The sequence below is a fragment of the Oreochromis aureus genome, linkage group 14 (assembly GCF_013358895.1).
Source record: "Oreochromis aureus strain Israel breed Guangdong linkage group 14, ZZ_aureus, whole genome shotgun sequence".
NCBI lineage: Eukaryota > Metazoa > Chordata > Actinopteri > Cichliformes > Cichlidae > Oreochromis > Oreochromis aureus.
The window spans coordinates 1,875,853-1,890,895 of record NC_052955.1 but is presented as its reverse complement, the minus strand read 5'-3'; the positions used below and the strand labels follow the sequence as shown (position 1 = coordinate 1,890,895).

At 44.7% G+C, this 15,043-nt stretch overlaps 1 protein-coding gene across 1 annotated transcript in view; it reads right to left on the bottom strand.

The window, feature by feature from the left end:
* col4a4 (collagen, type IV, alpha 4) overlaps positions 1 to 13,996 on the bottom strand; it is a 46,110-nt gene extending 32,114 nt beyond the window's left edge. Inside the window, exons 1-4 of the mRNA XM_039622233.1 lie at positions 13,626 to 13,996; positions 11,781 to 11,924; positions 10,404 to 10,446; positions 1,144 to 1,215 (exon numbers count right to left, since the gene is read on the bottom strand). Coding sequence (XP_039478167.1) covers positions 1,144 to 1,215; positions 10,404 to 10,446; positions 11,781 to 11,827 — 162 coding nt within the window. The 5' untranslated portion in view covers positions 11,828 to 11,924; positions 13,626 to 13,996. The remainder of the gene's footprint in view (positions 1 to 1,143; positions 1,216 to 10,403; positions 10,447 to 11,780; positions 11,925 to 13,625) is intronic.
* Positions 13,997 to 15,043: the final 1,047 nt, after the last annotated feature.

The following is a 15,043-nucleotide window of genomic DNA, read 5'->3' as shown; positions in this document are numbered from 1 at the left end:
TGTGGAGACACCTGGATCAGGTGTCTCCACAGCTTATGTTGCAACAGTGACCAGAGTGTTTTTGTAATGACTGTAATGATTCACGTGGAATAAAAGGCTGTGATCTGCACACATCATAAAGCATGTTTGTCCCATTTTTACCTGATGTACAAATAAAGTTTGATGTCTTGACTAAAACTCGCCTGTATCCAGTTTCCCAGTGTTAGTCAGAGCTCTCTGGTTGTCTCCAACATCGAGATGTTTATGATCCCTGATGTTATCTGATCATTAATCACTGATCAGATACACCGATACAAACTTATTGATACATCTGTGTTTATAATCAAAACCGATCGGTTTGGGTGAATCCGTCGATCCTGTGTCTGTGAGTGTGTGTGTGTCCATGAGTGTGTGTGATGAGATGTGACAGCTGTGATCTCTGTTAGTCCTCTCTCCATCCTCCTTTCTCTTAAACCGCTCAGCGTGAAATCACTGAGACAGACGCCTTCCCACAATCCTCTCTGCCTGTCTACTGCCCCCAGCTGTACAAACACACACACACACACACACACACACACACACACGCAGGAGGTCAGTGTGAAGCTGGACGACAGTCTGACAGATACATCTTGTTCTTATTGCTGTTGTTAACTTGATCAGCTGATTGTCATGTGATGTTACATCAGCGGTGTGATTGGCCCCTGATAACGTACAAACAAGCCTGAGTCCTGACAACCACGAGCTCTAACAGCAGTTACAGCACAACGCCATCCCGTGCTGGGATAACTGACCTGTGGGGACATGCTCCCTGTTGGGAATAAAGGTCCTTATAATCAGAATCATTGAAATTTAGGGTGAAAATTCAGGTTCAAGGTTCAGTTAAGTGCAAAGAAATTCATGCAAGTCCTCTGAAGTGATGAAAACATGCATGTGTGTGAGTAATCTGCTGAGTCAGTTTAAGGTAAACAGCTGATAATTTAACAGCAGCACTCCTCAAACAACTCCTCATTTCACTGTGTGTGTGTGTGTGTGTGTGTGTGTGTGTGTGTGTGTGTTCTGAGCTGCCACTGAAGGAGTCTGAGGTTTGTTGACACTGAAGAGTGTGCAGCTGCGCTGTGGTTTGCTGCTGTTCATGTGTGTTAGAGTTAGTGGGCGGAGTCTCACCCTTGCTCCCTTGGCTGGGAAACACTGACAGGTGGAGCAGTCCCGCCCACCACATGGTTCAGACAGGTCACCCTGGAAACAAGAGAACAATATTACATGACATCACCATGACATCACTGTATCATAATAACACGTCATCGCAGCTCAGCTGACACCAGCACTCAGAGCTGTGACATCACGTCTGAGGTCACAGGCCTTTGCTTTGAAACATGAAGCAAAGGACTCGTTTTTCTGTCGCAGCATCTCTCTCGACATAGTCTGAGAACCTCTGAGCTCCCGTGCTGGTATATCATTGGAGTGGCAGTAAAGACCAACAAAGACCAGCACTCGTGTTTATGCTGACCGCGTCACGCACCGGGTTACACGAGTCGAGAGGTGGAGCCGAAGAGTTATGGCATTATATGGCATTGTTTTTAGTTACACTTCAGCATATCACAGTAGAGAGGTGGTTTCATCCAGCACATCTGTCTCTCATCTTCATCATCAAAACAAAAGGAAGGCTGCAGTTAAGGTCTGTATTTTTGGGGCCATCCTGGGTGTTTTGTGTCTGTTGTCTGATGAAGCCAAATGGCGGAACTTACAAGACTCGCATCCTCGCTTGCAACTCCTTACTTCCATGCTTAGCTCAGTTTTTCCAGGACCCCTTACCTTTCCAAGCCTTTACAGATTCCAGTGTGTAAAAGAGCAACTAGGCAACTAGCCTTTGGGAGTTCCTGTCTCTGCGGTCAGCTGTGTGCCCCATCAAACTGAACCTCTTCAGCTTGTGGTCTCGAGTTTCACATTTTCTCTGCTCTACTCCGTCTTCTTGGCTTAAACACAGAAGCCACACATCAGGACTATGATGCTGTTAACTGCGAGCTAGCTGAGGAGTGGAGGCGCTGGTTACAGGAGGACGCCTTCATAACCTGGACAGCTCATAAAAACCTATCCTCCTACCTCCAATCAGCTGAAAAGTTCAACTCCCAACAGGCAACAGGCAATTATTTTCTGCTAGGTTCAATTTCATCATCACCTACCGCCCTGATTCCTGAAATATAAAACCCGATGCTCTGTATCTACAGTTCCCTCTCGAAGAAAATCTGCCCACCGTAGACCCGAATCTTAGTGCCATCGTGAGCATTGAACACTCAACAGAATGAAGCTGACCCAGGTAGCCCCGGTACGACTCCCAGGGAGTTGCCCCCCTGCTCAGGCCCTGTGTTGAAATACTCACAGTGGAACTTACCCGAGTTTAAGTTTTGCTTGAATAAATAAAGAGTTAAACTGACATTGGTCAACTGGGTCTAAGTCAATAACATAGTATTTGTTAGAATGAAAGGACTCAAATGACATCAACCTGATGTGTGTTTTTAGACTTGGTAAAGGTTTCTGTCTATTGATGCTCAGACCGCAGCACTGTTTTTATTTTCTGTTCAGACAGTGAGGAATGTAAACAGAAGTCAGACAGAAAGACAAGCATCTCAGATTCTCAGGAAGCAGACAGCTGACTGTGTGTGTGTGTGTGTTTATCAGATCACGTCAGTGACAATCACGCTCCAATTTTTCCTGACCGATTCTTTCAATGAGTACAGATGTTCAGATGTCCCGATTGATATGACAGAAAAGTGAGATTTAAACTCTAAAACAAGCCAGAGGCACGTGTTCCAGTGCATTTACAGACACAACCTTTGTGCTCACAGTTAGACGTGTAAATAAACGTGTAACCTCTGTGATAAAACTATTGAAGCAGTACAAGTGCACCTATAAAAATAATCACACCTGATCTTCATTGATCTTAATAAATCGCTCTGTGACCAGCCTGTGCACTTTTTATTAAACTACATGGTTTGAAGTTGAGCTCAAATTCAAACAAACAAGTTTTGCACACAAACAAAAACTATCCTGACTGCAGAGCAGCAATATGAACTTTGAGCAATGGGAACACAACCTCTGGCAAACCAGTCTCAGGTAGATTCAGAGTTTCACAGCACAGTCAGGTCTATTTAGCCAGCTACATGATTGTTTAGGTCATTTTGCCTCAGTACACCTACACAGGAAACTGTAATCAGAAACATGCAGACTTTCACACTCATTTCAAAAGGTCTGAAAAAATAAGTATTGCAATATTATTTTAGGAGCTGCAGCCATTTTATACACAGCTCCCCATTCAAAGGCTCAAAAGTAATCGAGTAGTATCATGGACACAGGATGATGATCATTCCCTCATTAATCCATAGAAAATGAATTCAGTTCAATTTATTTATTTATGTGGCACCAAATCACAACAACAGTTGCTTCAAGGTGCTTTATACTGTAAGGTAGACCCTACAAGAAAACAAGAAAACAAAACATCCAATATTGTTTGATTAATGTGTTTAACTTGACTGCAGCACTTTATATGAGTTCCACAGAGAAGTTGATGCTAACAAGAAGCCATAAAAATGTTAGCAGTGGCAAATCTACAATCTGGTCCATTCTTTAAAAAAAAAAACATCACCCTGCAGGTTTGTCAGAAAATGATTTAAGCTGTGATTTTGTCTCACAGAAAGCTGCTCACAGCTGGCAGAGGCTTAGAAAGTCTCGCGTCAGCTTATTTGGAGTATCAGATGAAGATGTGTTAAAAATGTATCAGCCAATAAGACACCCGATTCTACATTTACTCAGCAAACTCAACGGAGCCTCCAACCCAAAGCAGCCACACAACACCAGCAACAACAAAACTCCGGGTTCATCTCAGCACACTATGGCTTCAGAGGCATGGATTTCACAGCCTGCGCCCTGAGGTTTAAAGCACGATGGCTGGGGAATGGTGAGAACGGTGGGATGACAATATCAACCTTGGACCCCACCCCACCTTAGACGGACGTCAGTCTAATTAATGCATTTACGTCAATAAACTTTAGAAACACATTTTTTCCTTAATAAACTTTAATTCCACTCAAAATAGACTGCTGGAATTGCAGGACCACGGACAGCGACTGAGGATTTCACGGTGATTGGTGCTCCAACAGGTGAGTGGGGGATGTGGTGCTGCCCTAAGAGTCAGAATCCTGGAAGGACAGCCATGTGACGCCTCACTGACAGGCCCTCATACCAGACTCTTAAATACATGTGTTTGTCAGTAATGATCCAAGTTACTTTCAGTCTTACTGGTAACTGACACGAACGACTGGCTGAAGAGTTTGAGTTGGTCATTCACAGAATTACTGTTATTATTGAAGGTTACATGTGCTCTTAAAGCCTCAGACTGACAGTCTTTGTGCTTGTTTGAGAAAAAAGGGTTGATGCTATTGGCTCTATGATTGGCCGATTCTTGGACTTGACCAATAGCTGTTCTTCTACACCTATGCACAGTGTAGCAGAAACCCTCATGTAGTGCCGAGTGTGCATCAATCCACTCATGTAAGCTACTTCGTTGTAATATATAACAGATATTAGGGAACATGTACAGAAGGTCGGTGAAAACAATCTGTACATGTTTCAAGAATATTAATATGTTTCAATATTCCATAAATACTGTTTATGTACATGTGTTCAGTAAAATAACATAGTAGCTGTGATGTTGTAACTTGGTCCTGCTTTAAATAATTTTTTTTGTACTTTGGGCTTTTTATGGTCCTCGCTGTCCTGTAGTTACAAACGCAAGCGGTCAACTGGGAATTGAACGGTGCAGTTTGCTTCTCTGTTTTCTAATTTGTGATTTTTATTGACAGGATGAACACAACCAGAACATAATAAGACTGAAAGGGGACCTCATCACAAACAATACGCATACACCAAATAGACTGAATAATACTTCTGTCACTGCTACCTTAACTAACGCTGCGACCTTTTGGATTTCTTCCTTGACAAAATGAACACAGTTCGATCTAATACCATTCAGTCAAATCGCCTTTAGGTAGTTTCATACCCAGCTGTCTGATTTGATTTCACCCCACTGTCCTTATATGGCATCACTCTTTGAAAAAGCCTTGAATGTTGAGTTTTCTTCATTTATGAAAGCCAGTGACACAAATCAGTTGCACAGCGCAGGTCATAAAGACAAAAAGACCCGGATGTCCTGTTTTTCTGTCCTACAGACAGAACAGACGTTACCATCCTGGACACGTTGGATGGCACAGGCTTGAGCCATTTTTGACCCAGTATTTAAACTCTGACATGCTTTCATTCATCTTCTTCTAGCTGCTGCCTTCAGAGGTCACCATGTCCCAGAATCCTCCTCTGTCACACCAACCTTCTTCACCACATCCATCAATCTTCTCTGTGCTTGTCCTCTTTTCCTCCTGCCTGGCAGGTCCATCGTATCCACTCTCCCTCCTCTGCACATGTGCAAACCATCTCAGGCTCTCTGACTCCCCCTTGATGGACCCAGTGAACATCTGAACAGCTTCAGCTCTGTAACTTCCAGCTCAGTCCCTTGCTTGACCCTCTGCTCCTTCGTCTTTGCCTCTCCTTCTGTCTCCGTCTCATTCAGACACATGTATTCTGTCTTCTTTCGTTCCTCTTCTCTGCTGGATCTCCACCTGCTCTCTGCTCTCACTACAGATCACAGTGTCATCTGCAAACATCAGTCCACGGATTCTGAACTTACTGGTCGACCCATCTGTCCCTCTTATGGCACGCCTCACCTCTGTCTCTCTGTCCTCATACTGCACCACCCTCACATACTTCCTAATGCAGTAGCACAGTTCCTCTCTCAGCAACCAATCATCTGCTTTCTCTGATCTTTCTCTGATCCACAAAGACACGGTGACACTCCTTCAGTTCGCAGCAGATGGCCCCGCCCCTCCCTGAGCCTGGTTCTGCTGGAGGTTTCTTCCTGTTAAAAGGGAGTTTTTCCTTCCCACTGTCGCCAAAGTGCTTGCTCATAGGGGGTCATATGATTGTTGGGTTTATCTGTATATGTATTATTGTAGGGTCTACATTACAATATAAAGCACCTTGAGGCGACTGTTGTGATTTGGCGCTGTGTAAATAAACATACTGCCCTCCTGCATGTCTCTCCTTAACATCACACCTACACAACAGCTTTTCATCAGCCCTGTTCACCTGTCCATTGAAATCAACCACCACTTTGACCAACTTCCTCCCCAATGTCTCTTTGTCTTCTACCTGATCTCCAACCTGTAGGGCATACACACTGATGACATCCAGCATCGACCCTTCAATTCACAGCTTCAAACCCACGATTCTGTCTGACACTTTCTCCACGACACTATTCGCTGTGGGATCAATAAAGTGTCTGTCTATTCACAGACTCTTCCTGTCCTCCTGTGCAATCCCATGTAGAAATCCTACAAACACCCCGATGTTTAATTGCACCTCGTACTGAAAGATAAACCTAAATGTACTGATGTAGCTATGCTCTGAGGGGTCATCAGGCAGAACAGTAGGACCTGATCCAGGATGTTCCTCTTCACACATCCCACACCGAGTGTCCCTGTTGATGTAGTGAGTGTGTTTTTTTTCCTCTGTGGGCCCCAGACAGCGAGTTTCTCAGCAGGCAGCAGTGTTTGTGTTAGCAGCCGCATTCCTGCAGCGTTGTGTAAACGAGGTTATCAGTGAGGCGTGGCTATCAGCAGGAATGTGACTGCTATCACTTTATCTGCTGTCAGGACTTTGTTCTGAACGTCTCCCAAACCATCATCCTTCCATCCACCTCCATTTATGCTGCACTATCACTACTTACGCTGTCATGACTCTCTGCACTCACATCACCTCTTCATCAGCACTCCGACTGTACTCAAACCGGCTTCCAGCATCTTCCATTAATCACCATCCCTCCATCTGGGGTGCCGAGATGAAGGGACTGACTGGCTGACCAGAAATCCCGGCCGCTGATTGGCCGGCGCCGCTGCTGTTCCCAGACAGACTGAACCTGGTGACCTCAACGTGACAGGCAGGGTAAAGAAAACAGTCTCCATCTCTACAACATCTGAGGATCCAGGTCTGATCCCTGAGGGACTCCAGAGGACCTGAACAATCAGACCCTGAGCTCCTGAATTTAGTCCAGTGTCGTTTACATACAGATGAGGACAAAATATTATGAAATTTAATGTTTGTCACTTACTGTTTTCTAACAGTCAGGAATTTTTAAACGTAGCATTTCTAAACATGCTTGTTTTCCTTGTTTCTATTTGCATACAATCACAGAAGTATGAACATACAAAGTTTAAGAAATTCAAAGAGAGCCACACGGTACAAAACAACTTCAGACTGATGTGCACACAACTGTGCCGTCAACGACCACAACAGACGTCGCTCCAGGTGAAGAACGACGTCCAGAAAACCAAAGAGAACGTCACTGAGCCCTGACTTCAATCCCACTGAAAATCTGTGTGGTGAACTGAAGACCGAGGTCTATGCCAGAAAACCATCGAGTCTGGAGAGCTGCTAAAAAACAATTAGCTGGGATTGCTCAGGAGACGTGTGAGACTTGTTAAAGCTGCAGCGACCGCTGCCTGTCATTTACTGCATGATACGCAACTGACTATTAGCTTCAGGGGGCTATGCACCGCTCAGGGTGAGATGCACACTGGCCCCTCTCGTCTTCAGCCTGCAGGCCATCTGTAAAGGATCCACCAAGCACCTGACACTGTTAGCGTCCTGCCAGGTCGTTGGGTTTAGATAATATTCCCTCTTTTTATGGAGTTTCCACATGTTAAGAACACACAAACTGTAGACACCAACAAACCTGCTATACAGTCAGATCATCTATCACTGGTAGTTTTGCATTAAAAAGAAAAATCAGCTCTATGCTTCTAAAACGTTCTCCATCACTTTTGCTTTCATCAGGTCTAATCCGGGGCTGCTGACTTTGTGGAGCCTCTGCTCACTAATCCTTCACTGAGGCCAACTCCGCCAGCGAGGCCGAGACTTAACCTTCATGAAACATGATTAAAAGATTCATCATCAGGCTGACGGTAAACAAAACACTAACAACTGTTTCAAATCCTTCAAGAAGAAAAACATTCACTGCTTCAAAGCTGGCTTTTGTTTTTTGTCATATCTGACGAGGACGCACTGGCCCCTGGGACGCTGATATATCTGCAGTTATGTTGATGTCAGCACCGTTTGATTGGTTTCAGTAATATGGCGTCAGCTGCTCCGCATCGAGTGCCTTTCTATGTTTCATAGATTTACATGTTACTGATGAAATATGGCAGTTTGGGCTGTTCAAGAAGCTCTGATGGCGTTTTTGACTGAATGAATCAATTGTTAAAGATAAATAAATAAATCAGCTGATTACTCCATAATAAAAATAACTGTTGGTTGCAGAAGCACTGTTTAGTTCAGTGTTGCAGTATCGGCAGGAGTGACTATAATCAGCTGTCTCCTCAGTCAGTTTCCCATCTCACGTTCCTCCACCTTCAGTTAGCAACATTAGCCATTATTATTCTCTGCAGTCACAGTGCAGTTAGCAAAGTGGACATGAAGCTGTTCTCCACCTGCTGAACCAGAAATATAATCACTGAGACCCATCAGACTGCAGGACGAGAGCCTCAAACATTGCCACAGTGACCCGGCCTGTACGCCTGCTGGTAGGAAAGCACTGGAGGTAGCTAGTGTTCAAATTAATAGAGACAGGTTGACCATTAGTTTGTTGTCTGTGGATGGCATCATTCTCTCTGACAGATGATAGAACAGAAATAAAATGACCGTCAGAGCAAAGCTCATGTGTGGACAACCCTGGAAAAAGGACTCTGCAGAGGTAACGAGATGAAACGATGTGGGAAGAAGCTTCATTCGGGAATAGCAGCTTGTTTTAGATGTTAGTAGTTTCAGTGGATTAGCTCATGGCAGAGAAAGTTATTCTACAGTTTCTGGTCAGCGCTGTTTAAACGGTGTTTTCATGTCTCCTGCCTCTGTGGGAGGAGCCTTAGCTATTCAGAGTCTTAGCTAACAAAAGCAGACGGCACCAATCTGATGCCAGGTGCGACTGACTGTGATTTCACTGGCTGTTTACTGCTGGTTGGCAGAAGCTTGTGTTTCTTTGGTCACTGTGAAGTGGATCGTGGTGTACAGAGAAGCTGAAGCTGAAGCTCCTCTGTGAGCACCAGGATGAGTCGTCACCGTTAAAGAAGTCCGATTTCAGAATCCAATTCAGAAACAAGCGAGGATGGAACGTGAGATTCGTCATCTCTCTGAGAAGACTGCAGGACTCAGGCTTCAAGGAGAAGCTCAGAGTGGAGGTGGCTGCTTGGTGGATGAATCCTGAGCTCCATCTGAGCGCTCAGGATTCATCTGCTGATTAAAGGCAAAGGACAGAACGTGTCATTAGACAGTACAATATGTGAGAGCACATTTATGATGCCTGCGATGACAGATAGCAATGGCAGTTTTATTTATATAACAGCCAGAGGTTCTGTTGCTCCCTCCATCTGACGCAGGACTCAGACCTGAACTCTGTAACACCTGTAATGCATCACTGTCCCGAAACTCCACATCACAATTTGCATTAAATTAAAATACCAGTACCGAAGACTCTCTGTCTCTCTTCCACAGCATGTCTTTATCCTGTCTTCCTTCTCTCACCCCAACCAATCACAGCAGATGGCCCCGCCCCTCCCTGAGCCTGGTTCTGCTGGAGGTTTCTTCCTGTTAAAGGGAGTTTTCCTTCCCACTGTCGCCAAAGTGCTTGTTCATAGGGGGTCATATGATTGTTGGGTTTTCTCTGTATGTATTATTGTGCTATCTACTGTACAATATAAAGCACCTTGAGGCGACTGTTGTGATTTGGTGATGTATAAATAAAACTGAATTGAATTGAATTGAATTGAAAGGCCCAGTGGCAACATACGGGTCGGACTCATCAGAACAACAAGCAAAGGTTTGAGAAAGATCATGTAAAAAGAAAAAAGGATGTGAAATTATGTGAAGCCGTGCATTTCCTGCAAACACCAGAATAAAACAGTCTGCACCTGAGTACAGAAGCACAGCTGTGAGGTCTTCATTTCTCAGCTGGAGGGAAATTTAAACGTTGGCTTCAAGCTCAGTGACGACAGCACAGCCCAACTATTGGCCAGGACAACTGATGATGTCATCCCACCAATGATTCATCTTTACATCATAAGACAACTTCCACACTGTGGTCTGCGATTTGACCAATAAGAGCAGAGATACTTTAACCATGGAAACAAGCTAATGGACAGACAACTTGTTTCAGCTGACTCGATTTGATGACATCACACAGTAGTGAAAGACAACAAGCTGTGAATGGCTGGTGGCCAATGTTTGCTGGATCAGACTGAAAGGGCTTATAAAGGCAGAGGTGGACTCACCCCGAGAGCTGCTGGCAGGGCTTTGAGTACGATCAGGAGGCACCTGAAGGAGAGAGGACACAGTTGAAACACAAACACAAAGGAATGATAAAAAAAACGTTGATCCACGGTGATGCATAAAGCCCCAACCAGCTTTAAACAGGCAGCAGCTATTAAACTATGAAATGCACCCACACTCAGGGTTCCCACCAACACTACGAAACTGTACGGCAGGGGTGTCCAACTCCAGGCCTCGAGGGCCGGTGTCCTGCAGGTTTTAGATCTCACCCTGGGTCAACACACCTGAATCAAATGATTAGGTCATTACCAGGCCTCTGGAGAACTTCAAGACATGTTGAGGAGGTCATTCAGCCATTTAAATCAGCTGTGATGGATCAAGGACACATCTAAAACCTGCAGGACACCGGCCCTTGAGGCCTGGAGTTGGACACCCCTGATGTACGGTAAGACTTGGTTTATAAGCCAAGATGTAAAACGCATACTGACACCACAGTTTGTTTGAAGAAAATAGTCTATGGTTTGTAATCTATGGTTAAAAGAGGGTGATGAGGTGGAGCAAGACATAGTGCGCTTAAAGTTAATCCAGGCATCCGTACCTCGCATCTGAGCACGTGCATCACCCAAACACTCAGGCAGAGTTACAGACGTGTGTAACATGTGCTAATGAGCAAAAACAGCAACTCCAGTTAGCTGAGGTGAAGCATAGCAGACAGCTAGCAAATACAAACACCTGTGTCACCATCCACCTGTCAGCCAAAGAGGCCCCGCCCCTAAACTTTAAACCTTATTACATATTAACCAGGTGAATCCTAAAAACATTCTTCTACTGTACAGGTGTTATGAAGGAGGGACCAAACAGTTTGTGTATCAGGCTGTAAACATGTTTATTTCTGCTGTACAGTTTTAACATGGGAGTCTATGGGACTGACTCACTGCTGCCTCTGCTGGACATCAGAGGAACTGCAGCTATTGGGACTGTAGAGTCGGTGTCTTTTGTCACTGTAACATTGTTACGTGTTGCATGGGTTGTGCTGCTGTTTGCACATGAACTCATCTTCATTGTAAAAGAATTTAGTGTCATGTTACCAAAGACGAGACTGTCAGCAAAATGTGACAGCTGCAGGTGAAAGGTTGCCCTCATTTCAGATCAGGGCTCAGTTTGATGTGTTCATGCAGCACAAAGAGTGTACACAACAAGTGTGTACTACACAGGAGTGTAAAAGTACGTCAGCAGTACCAGATAAATCAGGATTATTATGGTATGTCAAACATGCAACAATAAAATATGATCTTCTTCTTTGGTGTGCTGAGACAGACTCACCGTGAATTCAGTCATGGAAACTTAACAGACGTGTTCACATGTGCGGTTTTATTTACCAGAGCAGATTGAGACCACAGGCGTCAGAGCAGGAAGTCAGCAGCATATTGCCCTCGGCTCAGAGGAAGTCCCTCCTGCTACACTCTGACTCCGCCTCCAGCCAGTTCTCGGCCTGTGAGGACACTCCGACGCTGTTGGTCGTCCTGCAGGAACAAAGACAAACTGAGGCTGAAGATGATGAAGGTGAAACCGCACACACCTGAGGTAAACCTGACCAGGATCAAACCGTCAGAATAAAAATCGTAACAATAATAATGATGAAATATTAAACGTGACTGCTCTCGTAATCGTTAGTTTTCCAACTGTATTCTCACACCTGATGATTTTTATGTTTGTATCAGACAGAACCATCGTGCGCTGAAAGCACACCTCCCTGAAGGCTGTGAAATGTTATCGTCTGTGAATTCAAAAAACAGAAATCCTTCCACTCCTCCACACAATAGGACCTCGTCTCGACTCCAGGGAAACAAAGAGTGTTTTTCCTCTGCATACCTGCCACGAGGATAAAGCATGAATGAAGATAATGTCTCTTTCAGAGCAGTAAGCATTCGTGAATATCTGACATCAGATGTGCAGCCCTGTCCCGTCTCACAGCACCAACAAATTCCTCTAAAAGTTCCTGGAAGGGATTCAACTCCAGAAGTTCAATTAGCGCTAAGTTGATCCGCACTTCACACTTACTTTATTTTCACTAATACTGTCACAGTACTGGGTCTGAGGTCTGGGACCGAGTTTGTGTAATTTCAGTTTAAGTTATATTCTTTCAATGATTGTTTTCTGCTTGCATTATATTTATAGTTCCTGGTTTCTGTTCGGTATGTGTGCCTCCCCTGTTCCTGGTGTTCCTGGTGTTCCTGGTGTCGTGTCTCCAGTGAAGGTTTAGTTCTGGATTCTTGTTCTCCTTATTTGTCTCTGTGTTGTGTGAGTTCTCTGTCACTACGTCTTCCCTGTGTTCCACGTCTCAGTCTCAAGTCTGTTTCATGCTTCCTGTTTTATTTTGATAGTCCTTGTCCTGTGTTCAGTTTGTTGAGTTTTGCTTCCCCTTTGTTTCGGTATGTGTGATTAGTCCCAGCTGTGTCTCCCTCCTGTGTCTGATTCATTGTTACTCCGTTGTGTATTTAAGCTGCGTGTCGTCCTCTGTCCGTTGTCGCGTCGTACCGTCATGTGGCTGTCTCTCTCCTGTGTTCCTCGGTCCAGTAAACTCCCAGCTCCCAGTTTTTCTGTTTGCTTTCCTCACGCTCTAGTTTTGGTTTCTCATTTAAGTTACGTTTTGGATTTTTGTCGCTCAGATGCTCACAGCAAAGTGCCTTTTTGAGTTTATCCACACGTGTGTGTTGAGTCCTGTATTTGGGTCCACGTCCTGCCTGCCGCTTGGGTTCAATTCGAGGTTTCCAGCTGGAAATTTGTCAGAGCTGCTGCGACAAAGGATTCGTGTAGGACCATCCACCTGCTGCACATGTGCAGATCTACACACACTACATAAATCGGATCAACACGTCAACATTTTTGTATTAAAGTCAGTCAAAGAACTACAGATACACACTAAATGAGCCTGAAACCTGATGGTGGTGTTGGGCTGCCGTCAGTGTGGAGCTGGTGGAGGTCTCAGCACCCCCGACTCCATCAGCTGCTCCACGTCAACAGGTGTGAAATCACCTGCTGACCAATCAGCCCTGTGATAAAATGGCAACACCATACCTGCAGGATCCATCGAAAAAGCTCCAGCGAGGCTGGAAACATGAATGAAATGCTCGTGTTTCCTAATCATGACGTTCTGACAATACTTAGTCTGTAACTCTGTCCTGGTTTCAAACAGGTTAAAATTCATTTCCAGTCTTACTGACACAGTCATGCAGGCTTCTCCTCTCTCACTGTCAGTCACAGTCTCTTCTTCCTCCGCTCCCAGGACACTAATCCATGCTTCTGATTGGTCACATGCCAGCCTCACTCCTTTCATGTGAAGCTCACATGAAGCTGGTTATTAACTTAGTGAACTGATAACCTGCTTCGTTAGTTTCAGTGAATCCAGACATCAGGAAGATATCACAGGTGTGTTAAACTCACTTCCTGGTACAGGCCTCTTAGCTGCATCTGTTTGTGAGTAACTTCTTGCTTGGACAGCCAATCAGGACTTCTAAACTTTGTGTTTGAACTGCACATGGACAGCATGCTGCACAGGAGCATCACAGGAACCCTGACTTGACTCCATCAGCAGCCCATGCTCCCCACATTCATGTTCTTTAGAGGATGCTGATGCTAAGAGCAGCAGCAGGTGTGTCTGGAGGTCAGCCAATCAGAGAGCTGTGTCTCTATAACTTGTCAGCCTTTTACTGCTCCCTGATTGGCTGCTATGACTATGATGTTGTATTTGTTGCAGGTGTTTAGATAAAGTTAGAAATGGGAAGCTTCTGTGATGCATGTTTAATGTGAAGAAAGTTGATCTAACAGCATAACGAGTTCCATCAGCTCTTGCTTTAGCGACACTGTCTGGACTGATGGTTTCAGTAACCTCCGCCTGCTACAGGCGCTAGCAGCACAAACAGCTGTTCGTGATGCTAGCAGCACAAACAGCTGTTCGTGATGCTAGCAGCACAAACAGCTGTTCGTGATGCTAGCAGCACAAACAGCGAGAAGGGTCTGGCTGCAGCCACTGGGGAGCGCCATATTACCTCCACAGTAGCCGGAAGCACGTGACCTCCACACCAACCGGAAACACGTGACCTCCACAGTATCCAGAAACACGCATGGATACCGTGGAAGACTTGCAAGTGGATCGCAAAGGTTGGGACAGACTCTTTCTTAAATAAATTTGCTGTTAGTAATTTCATAATTCTAGGAATCGTCTAGTTTGCTTACACTGATCATGTTGCCACTTTTTTGCGTTACAACAACATTCGTTCTTATTTTAATTTTTTTTTTCATCGTGCTTCATGGCAGAGAAGCACACAGCTATGTGTTTTCCTGGCCCTGGTTTAAGTAAGAGAGCTGGATTAACGGCTTCTGTGGGCGAGAAGAAGAAAAACAACACATTTTACATTAGAATATGATTTATTGTTGGTGTCAGAGATGCAAAATAACGAAGTACAAATACTTCAATACTGTACTTAAGTAGAATTTTCTGGTATCTTTACTTTACTGCTGTACTTTTTTGTGCCTACTGTATACTTCTTTATACTTCTCACATTTTAGCACGCGTATCTGTACTTTGTAATCCGTACATTTGTAAATCAGTCCCCCGCCCGCGTGCTTCGGACGCAAGTTT